General features: G+C 37.9%; 1 protein-coding gene across 1 annotated transcript; it reads right to left on the bottom strand.

Annotated features, from left to right (window-relative positions):
* Positions 1 to 3,745: 3,745 nt before the first annotated feature.
* Positions 3,746 to 4,699, bottom strand: LOC114093825 (mas-related G-protein coupled receptor member X2-like). Its single transcript, XM_027936739.2, has one exon. The coding sequence runs from the start codon at positions 4,697 to 4,699 to the stop codon at positions 3,746 to 3,748; it is 954 nt and encodes a 317-aa protein (XP_027792540.2).
* Between the last annotated feature and the right edge of the window lie 10,509 nt (positions 4,700 to 15,208).

Raw genomic sequence — 15,208 nt, 5'->3', positions numbered from 1 at the left:
TATATCTGAAAAAAAGAACTTCAAAAGAAAGTTTTAAAGAAGCATATAAAAATGGGATGTAGTCTTAAGCACAAAATTCATACAAAGACACATGAATGGCCATTAAGTACGTGAAAAGTCGTCTACATTTTTGGGGAAATGGCATGCTTTGATTTCTAGGTTGGAGAATCATATCATGATAGGAAGAGGCTCGACTTCAGTCTTGTCTTTATTTGGAATTAGCTGTGGTTTAAAGAGTATTGGGCAGCAAGTTGAGAAGGGATAGATTGCATTGCTTTGAAAGTGTCAGCTCATCTGGGCTGCACATTTCCCCAATCTTCTTCTCTTTAAGTTTCTGGTTAGGGTGGCATCAAGCTTTGGTTTGTTATGGAAGGCTGGTGAAGGGGTACCAGGATGCTCAGCATGTTGTTGCTTCCCTGTTGGCATCTCATTGGCATGAGCCAGCAGCTGGCCCTGCAGCTGATCCTCCCACACTTGGTAACCTCTTCAGCTGCTCTGATGATTGTGTGTTTATCACCATGATAATGGGAACCAACTTCTCTTGCAGAACACTTGTATCATAAAACTTACAGGTACAGAAAGAGATAAATAGGGTTCTGGTTTGTTCTCAGGAGTTTAGCTCAGGCTTTCTTGGTTCTACCCTGTCCTGTAGATTTCAAGCTCAGCATGAGACAGAAAATAAAAATAAAGTTCCATAAGATAATCTTTACAGAAAATATTTAAAATAGAATTAAAAATGTGTTAAAGTGAAGTATCTATGCCTCTGTTTTTATTTATCTGTATCTGTACATACATTTGTGAAGATCATGTTAGTGAATATGTTAATCTTCACAGTCCTGTGATCTCTGTTACTATTCATCTCAGCTGTGGTCATGTGAAAGCAGCTACAAACAATAGGTAAATGGGCACATCTATCCATCTAATCTATATCTATCTGTATCTACATAGTCATCTATGTAATCTTCTGGAGGTACAATTTCTCTGAATGTACCTGGTAGCTACAAATTCATTACATTAAGGGGATGCTGGACTTTCTGAGTTTGCTGAGGAAATCTTTCTCACATAAGCTATGTCCTGGAAGGCCTTCTCCAGAACCTACTTCAGGTACTGCCACTGCTATTGAAGCTATTTCCACCTACAGAAGCCAACAAAGAAGTAGATGAGGTTGTCACCAGAGTTAACACCATATAGGAATAAAGCAATTCTCTCAGAATTATGGCTCATCTGAATCCAGGATGCCTGCAGGCAGGACTCAGAGGAGTAAGACCAGCATTGATAGCCTGATGGTCACATACAGCCTGGTCAGCTGTATCTTTTGGGAACCACAGAGGATCCTGACAAGTAGTGCCAGCATACACGCAGAGATAACCACAAATAAAGAGATCAGCCACACAAGCATGAAAGAAATTTAATCTCTGGCATGGATAATATCTAAACTGAAAGCCCCATAGTTGTGTTCCAGGATGCTCAGCAGCAGAGAAAGGACCCAGAGCAGGGCACACATGACAGCTGATATGTATCTGGGTCAACAATAGTACTAGATGGGCCACAGGACTGACAGACAGCACTCAGTGCTAATGGTGCTAGCATACTGAGTCCATAAAGCAAGAAATAATTTAATGCTAAAACTGGAAAAGACAATAGAAAGAGCATCAAGTTTTTCTTCATTAAGAATTCTAGCTGTTGTGTAAATCATGTTTATATGTATATATGTATATTATATATTATATATATTTTTAAGTTTATTAATACATAAGTTATGAACAGAAAAATTCATCTTTATATATATTTGACCAGCACATGCAGTATAGATGACTGCCACTACCATCAAGGTATAAAATATTCCCATCACTTTGAAAGTTCCCTCATGCCCTCACAGAGTTAATCCCAGTTTTTTATCCTCTCTGCTGAAAACCATTGATGCTTTCCACCACCATAGATTTTCCACTTTGAGAATGTTGTATAGGAATAGAGTCTTACCTTCTGTCATTTAGCAACATGCTTTTGAGCTGTTGTTTTGTGTACCAGTTTTTTTTTTTAAATCAATCAGTAGTGTTCCATTACATGGATATACTATATTTGATGATTACCTAGTTTATGGTCATGAGGGCTATTTCTAGTTGATGGTTATTATGAATGAATATATCATAAATTTTCACAAGTAAGTCTTTGTATAGATATATATTTTTTACTTCTTTGATAAAATACCAAAATGAAATTGCCAAGTCATATGTTACCATGGGTTTACATTTATAAGAAACTGTCAAATACTTTTTTCCAAAAGGATCTACTATTTTCATACCCCTAGCAATGTCTCATAGTTTCAAATTTTCCAATCCTCATTTGTGAAAATATCAGTTTTACTTACTATAAATTTGCAATGTTTTTATATTCAGTGTTCAATGTCTTTCCTTTTATTTATTAAATATACATTGCTCTCAACTGCACATGGAACATTCCCCAGAATTGATTATGCTAGGCCATATAAGAGTCATAACAATTTTTAAAAGTCAAAATCATATCAGGCATGCTTTCAGACCACAATGGAATGAAACAAAATCAAGAAGAGAAGGAATCCTTGAAACTGTATAAACACATGGAAATTAAACAGCATGCTCCTGAATATCCAATGAGTCAATGATCAAAGTAAAGAAAAAAATTTAAAATATTTCTAAAGAAAAATGAAAATGGAAATGCAACATATAAAGAGTTAGGTAATAGGTGGAGATATAGCTGGAGATATAGCTCAGTTGGTAGAGTGCTTGCCTTACATGCATAAGGCCCTGGGTTCAATCCCCAGCACAAAACACACACACACACACACACACACACACACACACACACACGGAATAGGCAAAAGGAACATTAAGTGGAAAGTTTACAGCAATAAAGACCTACATCAAAATGTAGAAATATCTAAAGTAAAGAACATAATTGGGCATCTGAAGAAACTATAAAACAACAAGAAGAAACTATCCAAAATTAGTTGTTAACCAATATCCATAGCAGCATAAGTCTTAATTGACAAAACTTGGAAACAACAAAATGTACTTCAACTGTGGAACACAGGTACAACGAAGTTTTATACTTTGTTTTCCTCATTTTTAATGGTGCATTACACTTTTACTTATTGATGGGATTTGTTGTTACATGTTTGTACATGCACACAACATAACAGTATAATTTTGCCCAACACTCTCCTCCCACCTCCCACTCCTTAGACCCTTTGATTTGTAGAAGATCCACCCCCACCTTGTTTTCTTTTTCCTCCTTTAATTTGAAAACCTAACACCCCTGCCAAGATTAAAGAACATTGTTCTTTTGTAGGCTAGATTGAAATTTAATTATTCTAGTTTCAATGAGACATAAATTGTAGGGAACAGAAAAAGAAACACCAAAAACATAACATTCTTTTATTCTCTATCAAGTTCAGTGACCAAAGAAATTTAAACGGTTCCTAGATTAGCTTCTGCCTTCTGCTGGAGGAGGAACTACTCAAAAGTGAGAACAGTCCTGGACCCTAGAACTACAAAACTCACAGGGGGATGAGATGATGCCTCAGAGTGAGTTCCAATGACACTGCAACATTCTCTGTGTGACAGACCCTGTCTTGGTCCTCACAAGGATGATTATTATCTTAAGCATTTGGAGATCAGGGGCCTGACAGAGAAAGAGATTGTGAAAAGGGGCCTCTCAAAGTCATGTCTATCTGATTAAGGCAGAGACTCTCAACTGCTACATGATGCTACTTCCTGACCCTCCAGGGATTGCTGAAGACAGTTGTAGGAGTGTCCTGCAGAGCCCTCTGGAGAACCAGCTTGAGGGGCTGCCTCTGCCGCTGCCTAAAGGAGCCAACGAAAAAGTAAATGAGGGGGTTGGCAGAGCTATTAACACAGGACATGACAAGGGCCACCAGGAGAAACCTACAAGGTAATGAATTAATATCATTATAAAACCAATATAATAGGAAGAAGTAAATGCCTAGGGGCACAGCAAGGAGGAAGAAGACTAGTGCAGTGATCAGGATGGTCACATACAGCCTAGTTAGCAGCATTGGCCTGGAGCTACAGAGGATTCTGACTAACAGGACCAGGCTAGAACCAAGTAGAATCACAACCAAAATAATCAGCCATGCAGCACAGGTGAAATAAAATGCCTGACACCTATCATTGTCAAAATCCCTCAAAAAGAAACCACAATAGTTCCCTTCCAGTATGCTCAGCAGCAGGGACAGAGCCCAGAGCACAGCACACATGATAGTTGACATGTGTCTTGGTCGATGGAAGTGATACCAGATGGGGCACAAGATGGAAAGACAGCGCTCAGTGCTAATGGAGCTGAGCATGCTCACGCCTGCAATGTAATAAAAGATCATCACGGTGTTTAAGAACTCTGGGATGGAGACTGAGTTTGAATGAAAGAAGTTGATGAATGTCACCAGAGATCCTATAAGGTGGCAGCAGAGGAAGAAGAAGTCAGCCCCAGCCAGGTTGAGAATGTAGATGGAGAAGACATTCCTGCGTATGCAGAAGCCCAGGAGCCAGACAACAACCGCATTCCCTGCCAGCCCAACCGTGGCAATGATGAAAGTCAGCAAACGCAGGATAAGTTTCTCCTTGCCACATTGTGGAGGAGCAGCTGGGTCACTTCCATTCATTGTTGTAATTTCAGTCCACAAGGCTGGAATGGTGGGATCCATACTCAAAATCCTTTCACTGGTGCCCCTGCGAACACAAACAAGATGTGAGCAGCAACTGCAGCAGGAGTTCTGATTCTCAATACCACCCTGCTAGGTGGGAACTACTGTCCCTGTGTCACAAAGAGTGAAACAGAAGCTTGCAGAGACTAAGTGATTCATCAAAGACTGGGAATTCCTACAGATTTGGCTTCAAATTCAGCTCTTGCTGCAGCTTGCTGACCTAGCCTGAGACTGTCTCTCTAGCACAAGACAGGTCCTCTCTTGACATGGGAAAATTCTATGATCCCAACGTCCCCACTTATTATCCTAAGCCATGTCATGACTACAGGAGGCAGGAGGAGAAAAGCCAGGTACATCCACAGGACGGCAACAGAGCTCTGGGATGAGAAATTCTTCTGTACTAAGACAGAACTTTCCTCTCATGGATAAGAAAGTGGAAGCCTCAGGCATGACCCATGGCCACCTTCAGTGACTGACAGCAGGAGAGAGAGGAGGTTATGATTCAAGATAACAAAGGGAATGTGACATCTTGCTGTAACAGGTGTGTGGATGGCCAGTCAACAGAGCAGAGACCTCAGCAATCCCTCTGTGACACTGAAAAGGTTCTCATTCATCCAGATTCTCCAAGACTCACAGAGAACAGAAAGATCCTAATGGGAGATGGCAGGATCTTCAGAGCATCAAGGACTATATCCTTTCTTCCCACGTTCTCATAGTTCCTATAGATCTGGTTGAGCTGAGGAGGTTATGATTGATCATGGCCTCTGGTGTTCTTCCTCATGACATATTAGACTTCTTATTTTTGGCACTGAACAGAGTGCCAAGTTCACATTTATATTTTCAAAGTATAAGTCTTATTTCCCCCCTTTGGTCTCTCACATTATACTCAATGTTCCATAAAACCTACACCTGCTTGGTTCTCAAGGTTATCTTTATTGGTCACTATTATGTTTCTGATTACTAGTACAGGTCCTATACACATTTTTTATAATATCTTAATTTTCACAGGAAGAATCTGAGACTAAATGAATGCAAAAAAAAATTGAGATCACAGAATGAAGAGAAAATCCAAAAGAAATTCAAGTCTCCTGGAACACTGTTCCAGATTTTATTATTGTTCTCTGTCTTGTGTTAATGGGCAGTGAGAAAGAATCAGGGATATGGAAGCCACAAATGGCTCCAAACAGCCATACTCCTCCTTTCTCACATAACAATACTGAGAGTGATAGACCAGAACAAGGACTGTAGTCCAAGCCTCCCTCACTGTTGAAGGCAACATATCACTGAGCATTGGTAAATAGGACGTGGGCAGAAGTGATGTAAGAAACTCCTAGGTTCTGCCATTCCTTCCCTTTTCCCTCCAGAATGGAATGATGATGAATTTGAAGGCCATGAAGGACCATGAGGATGAGGGCACCTCTCTAGACAGAGGGAAGTAGATATTGCAGGGTAATGTGGCGCCTGCCATAATGGAACTGCCAGTTCTGGGTCTGATAAACACCTTCTTGTTAAATTACTACTCTAACTGGTTCCTCTTTGCTGAATCAAATATCACAGCTTAAAATAATTAGAAACACGTTTCTTAGAAAATACTTAGAAACAGGTTTCTTCACTATATACCATTCCCAATTCATTTATGATGGTAGTGAGATATTACTTAAAAGAAAGCCACCATAGAGGGATATACAAATAAACATTCAGACAAACTGGGAGGAGATAAATGTGAAAATGTATCTGTCACTTTGTGAGGGAAAAATTCCCCCCAAAGTGCAAAGTGTGAAAGGCTATACAAAGAGATGGATTATTTCCCATTTGTTGTCAGAATGCCATGTTCAACCTTCACTACCTCCTTGTGCATCCTAGGAGGAGACATTTCCATGCTCCATTAATGAAATCCTTTTGCTCTCACTTCTGGTTGCATTTGCTCAAAAAGACGCATTGAAAGGGGATTGAACAGAAGGAGAAGAATAATTTGGTGATTTTTAATATCCTGGTTTTCTAGGCTAGGTGGTGATTTGGCAGTGGCAGTGCTACTGTGTTACTAAGGACACAGATTCTATGTAGTATATTTCCTGTGACCACATCAAAAAACCAGCTTTTTATTCAGCCATCTCTGAATCCCAATGATTTCTCTTTCTGATTTTTCTTTTAAAACCTATTGACTTCAAGCTCCTTGGTGGGAGTGGTGGGAGTCTCACCATCCCTTGCAACTTTTCCAAATCTGTCCATATTGATACATTTTCCTTTATTAGACTTCTCAATTATCTCATTTTAGGCCACCAGTTTTCTACAGAGATATTGAGAGATACATAAAACAAAGATTTGTAAACGAAGAAAAACAAGTGACAAATTTATTCACAGGGTTTAGTTTGGAAAAGCATATGTGTACCCCATCTTACTTCCTTGGTTAAGGAAAGCAGAGGATTTCCATTGTTACAGTGAATTTGGACAGTTGTAATGAATAGAGGAATTAGCATATGTTGGAAAAACAAGGAAAGGTCCCAGTTTACAGCCTTCATTTCTCCCACAGTCAACCGCTAGCACCAAAGTTATAAAGAGGGAGCTTCATATCTCCTGACTTTCCCAGCTACAGCCCCTGTGGATCCCTTCATACACTTTGCCAAAGTGAAGTGGATTATTCCCCATTTGTACATGAACTAGAAGGGAAAAAAAGAAAAATGATTTGAAAATAAGTTCTTGCTAAATTCTTACCTTTGTTTAATTCTCTTGACAGTAGTCGCAAGTCGTGCTGAAGGGAAGAGCCTCCTGTATCTTTGACTGTCACTCAAAGACACTTCTCTGCCCTGGAGAAGTGACTGCAGAATCTGAGTGAGCCCTGGTACTCCAGTGACCATCAAGATCCCAGAAAGCCCTGTGGCTTCCTGTACAGCCCTTCTGACAAATGAAAGTGTGGAGTGTGTTGAGTTATGTTCCTCACAAGATGCTTCTTGACATTTGGTCAAACTCTAATCCCATGTCTCAGTCTCTGCCCATCCTCACCCAATCAGGTCTCCTTCTGTGGAATTCATTTTGTTTTGGGACTTCTTCCTGCTTATAGACCATATATTCCAAGTAATGTGAGCTTAACATGAAAGGCTACATAACTAAAAATAAATCACATTTTAATTACTTGCCATCTGAGGCCCTTCATGTCCTGGCCCACTCTTCTTCATTGTCATAGCAGTCACATGTGCTGCTTACATGTTCTTTTTGAATATTGAAGTGCATCACACAGAAGGGGACCGTCTTTCTCAATCCTATTCTTCAGAATCAACATCTATGCTTAGCCATTCTTCTAAATTTTTGTTAGTCATGGTTACAAATTTAAATAGTAAACTTACATTTTGTATGTTTTATGTCAAATCATCTGCATTAATGATAGTATCAATTGGTTTCCATGAAAGATACAAAGTATTTGGATATGGTAGAGAATTTGAAAGTGACTGGGGGTGTAAATTAGCTATGATTAATATTTTAAAGACTCTCATAGAAAATGTGGATAGTTTGTAAAAGCAGGTGGATTTGACACACAAAGAGAGAATGATAAAAGTAAAAATCACTGTAACAGAAATGAAGAATGCCATTGAAGAACTCTCATGGGTGTACAATGCACAACCTAGAAAAATATACAACGAACTAGAAAATATAGGAAAATTGGAGGAAGGTGATAAAAACTTCTCAAACAGGGCTAGGATTGTGGCTCAGTGGTAGAGTGCTTGCCTAGAATGTGCGAGGCACTGGGTTTGATTCTCAGCACCACATACAAATAAATAAATAAAAATTTAAAATTTCATCAACAACTAATAAAAATATTTAAAAAAATCTTCCCAAACAGAAAAAACAAAGATTAAAAACAAAGACTTGAAGAAAAAATAAAAATAGAATATTCACAAGTTTGTATCCATTAAAAAGGGTTAACATTCATATTGAAAATAACAGAAGGAAATGATAGTAAAAGGAGGGGCAATATTTGAAATAATACTGGTTGAGATTTTTAAAAAGATTTTCAGACACCAAACCACAAATTCAAAGCAAACACCAAACAGGATAAATACAACAACAAAAATAAATAAATAGATAAATAAATAAATATATCTAAGCATATTGGATTCAAACTACAGAACATGAAAGACAAAGAAAATCTTGAAAGACACCAGAGGAAGCCCCTTACATATAAAGACAAAAGAAAATAATTACATTAGACTTCTCTTCAGAATCCATGCAGAAAGATGAGAATGGGGTGAGATATTTAAAGTGTTGCAAGAAAATGACCAACAACCCAGAACACTGAACTTAGTGAAGTCATCCTTCAATAATGAAAGAGAAAAAGACTGTGAAAGACACAAAAATTAAATGAATTTGTTATTGGTATGCCTATATTGCTAGAAATCTTCTTTTAAATTATTTTAATTGACAAATAATAATTATATACACTTATGGCATATTTTTATAGTATTTCAATACATGTATTCAGTGTATAGTCACATCAGTATAATTGATCTATCACCTCAGACGTACACCTTTCTTTGTGTGGGAAATACACAAAATCCTATTAGCTATTTTATTATATGCAACTAATTGTTTTCAACCACAAGTATCATACTATGCTATGAATATAAAAAGTTATTCCTCCTACCCATGCCATTTATTGCCCTCTCACTTCTCCCTTCTGTGTACATTTCTCAGGCTCAGGTAACAAGTACTATAATCTCTATATATTTAGACTAACTTTCATTGGTCTTCTTTAATATGAAGAAATATGAAAGAAGTTTTCTTCAGAGAAAAGGAAATGATAAGGCACAAACTGATACCAATGTAAAGAGCATTCAAAAAAGGAACAAAAGAAGTTAAAATACCATCATACATTTTCTCATTCTTGACTGATCTAATAGATAATATTTGGTATAAAATAATAACTACAGCAATTTTGAATGATTACTGCTTATGGGAAAATGAAAAACGTATGACAGTGATGTTATAAGGGATAGGTAAGACAAAATGAGAATACTGTTATAATAATTGAACTATTCATGAAGAAGTATACTATTAATTGAAAGTGGACTTAGATTAGTTGTAAATGTGTGTTGAGAATACTAGGGCAATCATTACAATCATTTTTAATAGAACTATAATGAATATGTTGAGAGAAGAGAAAATAAATCATATAAAATGGTCAATAAAACTAAAATAGGCAAATAGTGTAATAAAAAAGATGGGGGTAATTAAGAGACTACAGTTGCATATATGGTGGACTTACTAATGATAATAATCACTTTAAATGTGAATGGTTTGCAATAGCGATTTTAAGTCAGAGAACATGTGAGCATTAATAAAAATCTAAACATATGTTGGCTACTAGAAAAACAACTTAAAAATTAAGTCACCATAGATTCCAATAAAGATATGGAGAAAATGCACGATGTTATTATAATCAAAAGAAAGAATGGATAGCTGTATCAATTCTAGAAATACCACACTTCACAAAAGAGAAAATTATCAGGGATATCAAAGGTTACTGATCCCATAATAAAGAAGTCAATTCTCTAATTGACTAACTAACTTATTATGTTTATTGTACAATTGTACAAACAGAAAAACAGAATGACAAAATGTCTGAGACAAATTCTAGTAGAAATGCAATGAAGAAATAAATGAATCTACTCTTAGATTTGGAATTTTTCTCATGGGTCTTTTTCAGTAATTGGCAAATACAGCAGGCAAAAATTAGTAGGAAATGAATAGTTGAAATTGGAGAGCATCTTCAATCAATTGTATCTGACTGACATTCAAAAGTTTGATCTAATGAGTCTAATTCAACTACTCAAGTTCACAAGAAACATTCATCAAGATCAATCACAATCTAGGCAGTAAAACTTACCTCAAGCAATTTAGACAACAGAAATCATACAGTGTATATGCTTTCAGGCAATAGTAATTGAGAGATAAGTAACAGAAAGATAACTGGAAACACCCAAAATATTTAGAGGTTAAATGAGAAAATTCTGTTTATCACAAGAGTAAAAGAAGTATCAAGAGAAATGGAATTTTTTCAACTAAATGAAAAATAATTTTTAAATTATCAAAATTTGGGGGATGATAAAGTAATCCTTAGAAGGAAATTATCACATAGAATCATTTCTTTGCACACAGTAGCAAAGAAAAAGACAAAGATATTTGGATACATATCTTTGGAGGCATAGCACTTTCCTCCTTCTGCACAGAAAACCAAGTCAACAACAGAAAAGGAAAAAAAGAAAGAAAAAAGAAAAACTTCATTTCAATGTGAGTGCCCAAGGGAGAACACTGGAACTCAGTAAGGGAGTCATGGGAATGTTGCAGTCCACAGAGACCTGAGGTGTCAACATCGAAAAACAAGCACATCAGCCACTGTGGCCATAGACCATAGCCAATGGAAAGGGTAAATGAGAGAGCCCCAGTAGATTCTTTCTCCATGCACTCTGGCTACTTGGCCATTCTATCTATAGGTGGTTTCCACAGTTGTCACAGGCTTAGAGCCCAGTAAGGGGAATTCCTTAGGGTTGCCATGGTATTTTTGCTACAGAAAAGTAGCGCACATTGTCTCCCTTCACTCCCAGAGGACAACTTGTGGTAGTGTAATACCATCTTGAGAAAGAGTTCACACTGCCCTAGGGGACAGGAGACCCACATCCCCATCTCCGGGGTCACACAAACATTCTGTCACACTACCAAAAGGGAATGTAGCCCCACAAATGCAACTAGACTCAGAAGTACAAATGTGACCCAGCACCCTAGCCTATGCAGTGCCCTACATTATAGGGGAAAGTGCTTCAACACAACAGGAGAGGTGCTGCCTCCAGCACTGTAGAAGCCATGATGCTTACCCACTTTAGGTTTGGGGCTCATTCTCACCTCACCTCCTCCTGCCCGCCACCTCCTAGAGAATTGTAGGATTCCCCTGGTGTTGAGAGCCACAGCCAAAAGGGGCCCCAGCAAACTTCCAGCTGCCAGCTGATGATTGGCTCACAGCGGCCCCAGCAACTTCTAGCTGCCAACTGATTGGCTCCTCTGTGGTGATGCTCATTGGGCTGTTTCCCCGCCCTTTTAGACCAAGGAGCTGCTCATTGGGGGACTTTTTTTGGCTCTTCCCATGCGACCCAGCCAATCAGCCTCAAGAGCAGGAGGACTGGGGGAGGAGGAGAGGTTTGTGGGAAGCAGGTGGTGACAGTTGGGCTCTGAAGGTTTTCCTGAGGAGCTGTTTTGTTTGGCGTGTGTGGTTCTAAAAATAAAGTTCGTTTCTTTTGACAAGTGGCTCCTGAATTGTGCCCAGCCAGACTGCGGCACCCTGGGATATATATGTACCCACTGGGACTCCACAATGGCACTTCTGTAGCCCCATTACTGCAGTCTGCCCACAGGGACCTGCCTGCCACGGCCACAACAGAAATGACTAAACCATACCCTCAAATCTGATGCCAGTGATTACAGAAGGAGACACTATAGGAAAAAATGCATTGTGATGTCCAACTGTGACCTTCATAAAAGTAGCCGACCAAGCCAGCAATTAAAATTGGATGAATTGACTAAGAATGGCTCAGTTTCTGGACATACAACTTACCAAAATTGAATCTTCAAGACATAGAAAGTCTGAACAGAATTAAGGAGATTGAATCACTAATAACAAGTCTCCCAACAAAGAAAAGCCAGAATTATGTGGCTTCACTGCTGAATTCCACCAGCTATTAAGGAAGAACAAATTATTCACAAACACTTCAAAAAAATTGGAAACGAGGAAAGTCTGCAAACATGTCAGTATTAACCACATACCAATATCAAACAAAGACAAAACATAGAAAAATATAGTTCAATAACCCTGATGAACATAGATTCAAATTTCTCAATCAAATACTAGCAAATTAAATCAAACAACAAAAAAACCATCCATCATTATCAAGTTGGATTTACCCAAGGAATGAAAGGATGGTTCAAAATTGCAATTCAATAAATGAACTATATATTAACAAAAGAATGAAGAATTATTTTTTAAAAAAATTTTGTGGTTGTAGATATACAAAATGCCTTTATGTGTTTATTTTTATGTGGTGCTAAAGATTAAACCCAGGGCCTCACAAGACTAGGCAAGGGCTCTGCCACTGAGCTATAGCCCCAGCCTCTGATAAATTTTTATAACTATCTCAATATATTAGGAGATTTGATCAACTTCAACAGCTATTCATGATACAAACTCTGAATGAGTTAAGTGTAAGAGGAATGAGCCTCACGACAATTAGGACTACATGTATTCAAGTCACTGCAAACATCATTTTTAATGTAGAAAAAGCTGAAAGCATTTCCTCTAAAATCTGACACCAGCACTCTGCTCACTCTTATTCTATATGCTATTGGAAGTCTTACCCAGACAGAAATTAGGAAAAAGAAAGAAATTGAAAACATACAAATAGGAAGGCAGAAAATCAAATTGTACTTTTCATGTGATATGATTTTATACTGATAAACCTAAATATTCCACCAAAAGACTATGATATTTTTATGGTGTAGGCATGAGGTGTCCCCCAAAAGATCCTGTGGGAGATAATGCAGGAATGTTCAGATATGAAATGATTAGTTTATGAGAACTGTAATCTGAATAGTAGATTAATCCACTGATATAGATTAACTTGGATGGTAAAATATTTTTCCCCTAATGGACAGAGTTGTTCCCTGCTCCTTGAATGCAGTGAGTTGAGCAGCATTCCTCTGACACAGTCTTCTACCATGATGTTCTGTCAGATCTTGGGCCCAGAGCTATGGAGTCAGCTGACTGTGGACAAAACCTCTGAAACCATGACTCAGAATAAACTTCCTCCTCTAAATTGTTTTTATCAGGTCTTTGGTCACACTGATGATAGATATAACTAAAACACAGGGCATGCATTTGAATTTCTGGAGCACGGTATTGTGTCTGGAACTTGGAAGATGTTCAGCATCTATGTTTCTCAAGAAGCTCCTGATTGAAAATCACACAGTTGTGGAGCAGCTTGAAAAGAGTGGCTCATGCATCTGGGTTCACTAGAGTCCTGCAGGCACCACCACTCAAAGGACCAGAGGATTCCCTCTGCAGCAAACCAATCTGAGGAAAGCCTTGCCTTTTGCCCTCATTTAGCCTTACTGGCTTCTCCTGGGGAGAAGAATGGAGGGAAGGCAAAAGCTTATTCAAGAATCTCCTTTATATCAATACCAGTGATGGATTTTCTTCTTGGTTACACCTTGAGGTATAACACAGAGGATATCTAGGAAGAGAGAAAAGACATGAGAGTCCTTCATAGCACATTTTGGGAGCTATTACTCTTGGCTGTTTATGCATTAATTAAGTGAAATTTTAAATCTAGTAGATCAATCACTCTGATAATTCCATGCATCATGAATACCTGTTAAATAAATATGTGACTCTACATTCCATCTAGGAAATACACTGATTCCTGGAAATGCTGAGTCCTCGTGGCCTTTCACTGAAATAAGTGTGCCTGTGCTCTACCCTTAGGGCACTGAGTCCTCTGCTTTAAAAGGACAACACGGACCTGTTTCCAATTCTGCTTATGCAGGTTGAATTTGTCAATATTACTGCCTATTTTATCATAACAGAATGTAAATCAACAAAGTAGGAGTACAGTGAAAGCTAATGTAAATATTAAAAAAATCTAAAAGGCAGATTTTAAAATGGTTTAGTAAAATAGTTGCAAACCTGAAAACTATACTATGATGAAAAAATTTATGAATAATTAAGAATATCCTGGTGCACACTACTCTCTCTAAAATGATAAGATCTCCACTATAAATAATCTGAACTTCAAATAATAGAAAATGCTTGAGGAATGTGAGTCCTGAAAGATAGAGAGGCTAAAAATCTATTTGCTGAATTTTACTCAAAAAAGTCATTCACTCTTCTTCATTTTGGTGAATTAATTCAGGTAAAAAAATAAAACATTTGTGTTACAAATTTATCTTATAATCATTACATGTACATTCTCAACTAACCTACAGAGTTGTGGTCCTCAATATATCAGTAAGTGGGCTTCCTACTGCAATATCACTTAGTCACTCTGTTTATTGTGTAAATACTTATTTAGCATCCTCCATATTCCAGCCCTCATGCCTGGCACTGGAGATATAAAGACAATGAACCCACCCTCAAGGAGTTCATAGTCCATGAAAGGAAGGAGTCTAGTCTAGTAAAGACTGCCACACAATGTAACACATGCAATCATAGAGATGTCTGGGGGTGTACAAGGGTGTTTACAGGAGGGGCTGATCTGAAAGTTCTAACTTTTCTTTTTTCCAAGATGAGGAGAATATCACACCACTCACCCTTCCAGATAGCATGATCACATGGTTCAGAGAACTGTGAGAATGTCCACTAGGTGATTCCTCATAATTGGAAACAACTTCAGCAAACAGTTTCCCACTGATGAAATATTAAAATTCATTATATTGAATTTTCTAATGGCCTATTAGCATCTACCTGTAAATGAG

Source organism: Marmota flaviventris, chromosome 9 (genome assembly GCF_047511675.1).
Source record: "Marmota flaviventris isolate mMarFla1 chromosome 9, mMarFla1.hap1, whole genome shotgun sequence".
NCBI classification, from domain to species: domain Eukaryota; kingdom Metazoa; phylum Chordata; class Mammalia; order Rodentia; family Sciuridae; genus Marmota; species Marmota flaviventris.
This window is presented reverse-complemented; position numbering and strand designations above follow the sequence as displayed.

Coding starts and splice junctions, on each gene's coding strand:
- LOC114093825 (XM_027936739.2), bottom strand. CDS start 4,699: ATGGATCCCACCATTCCAGCCTTGTGGACTGAAATTACAACAATGAAT.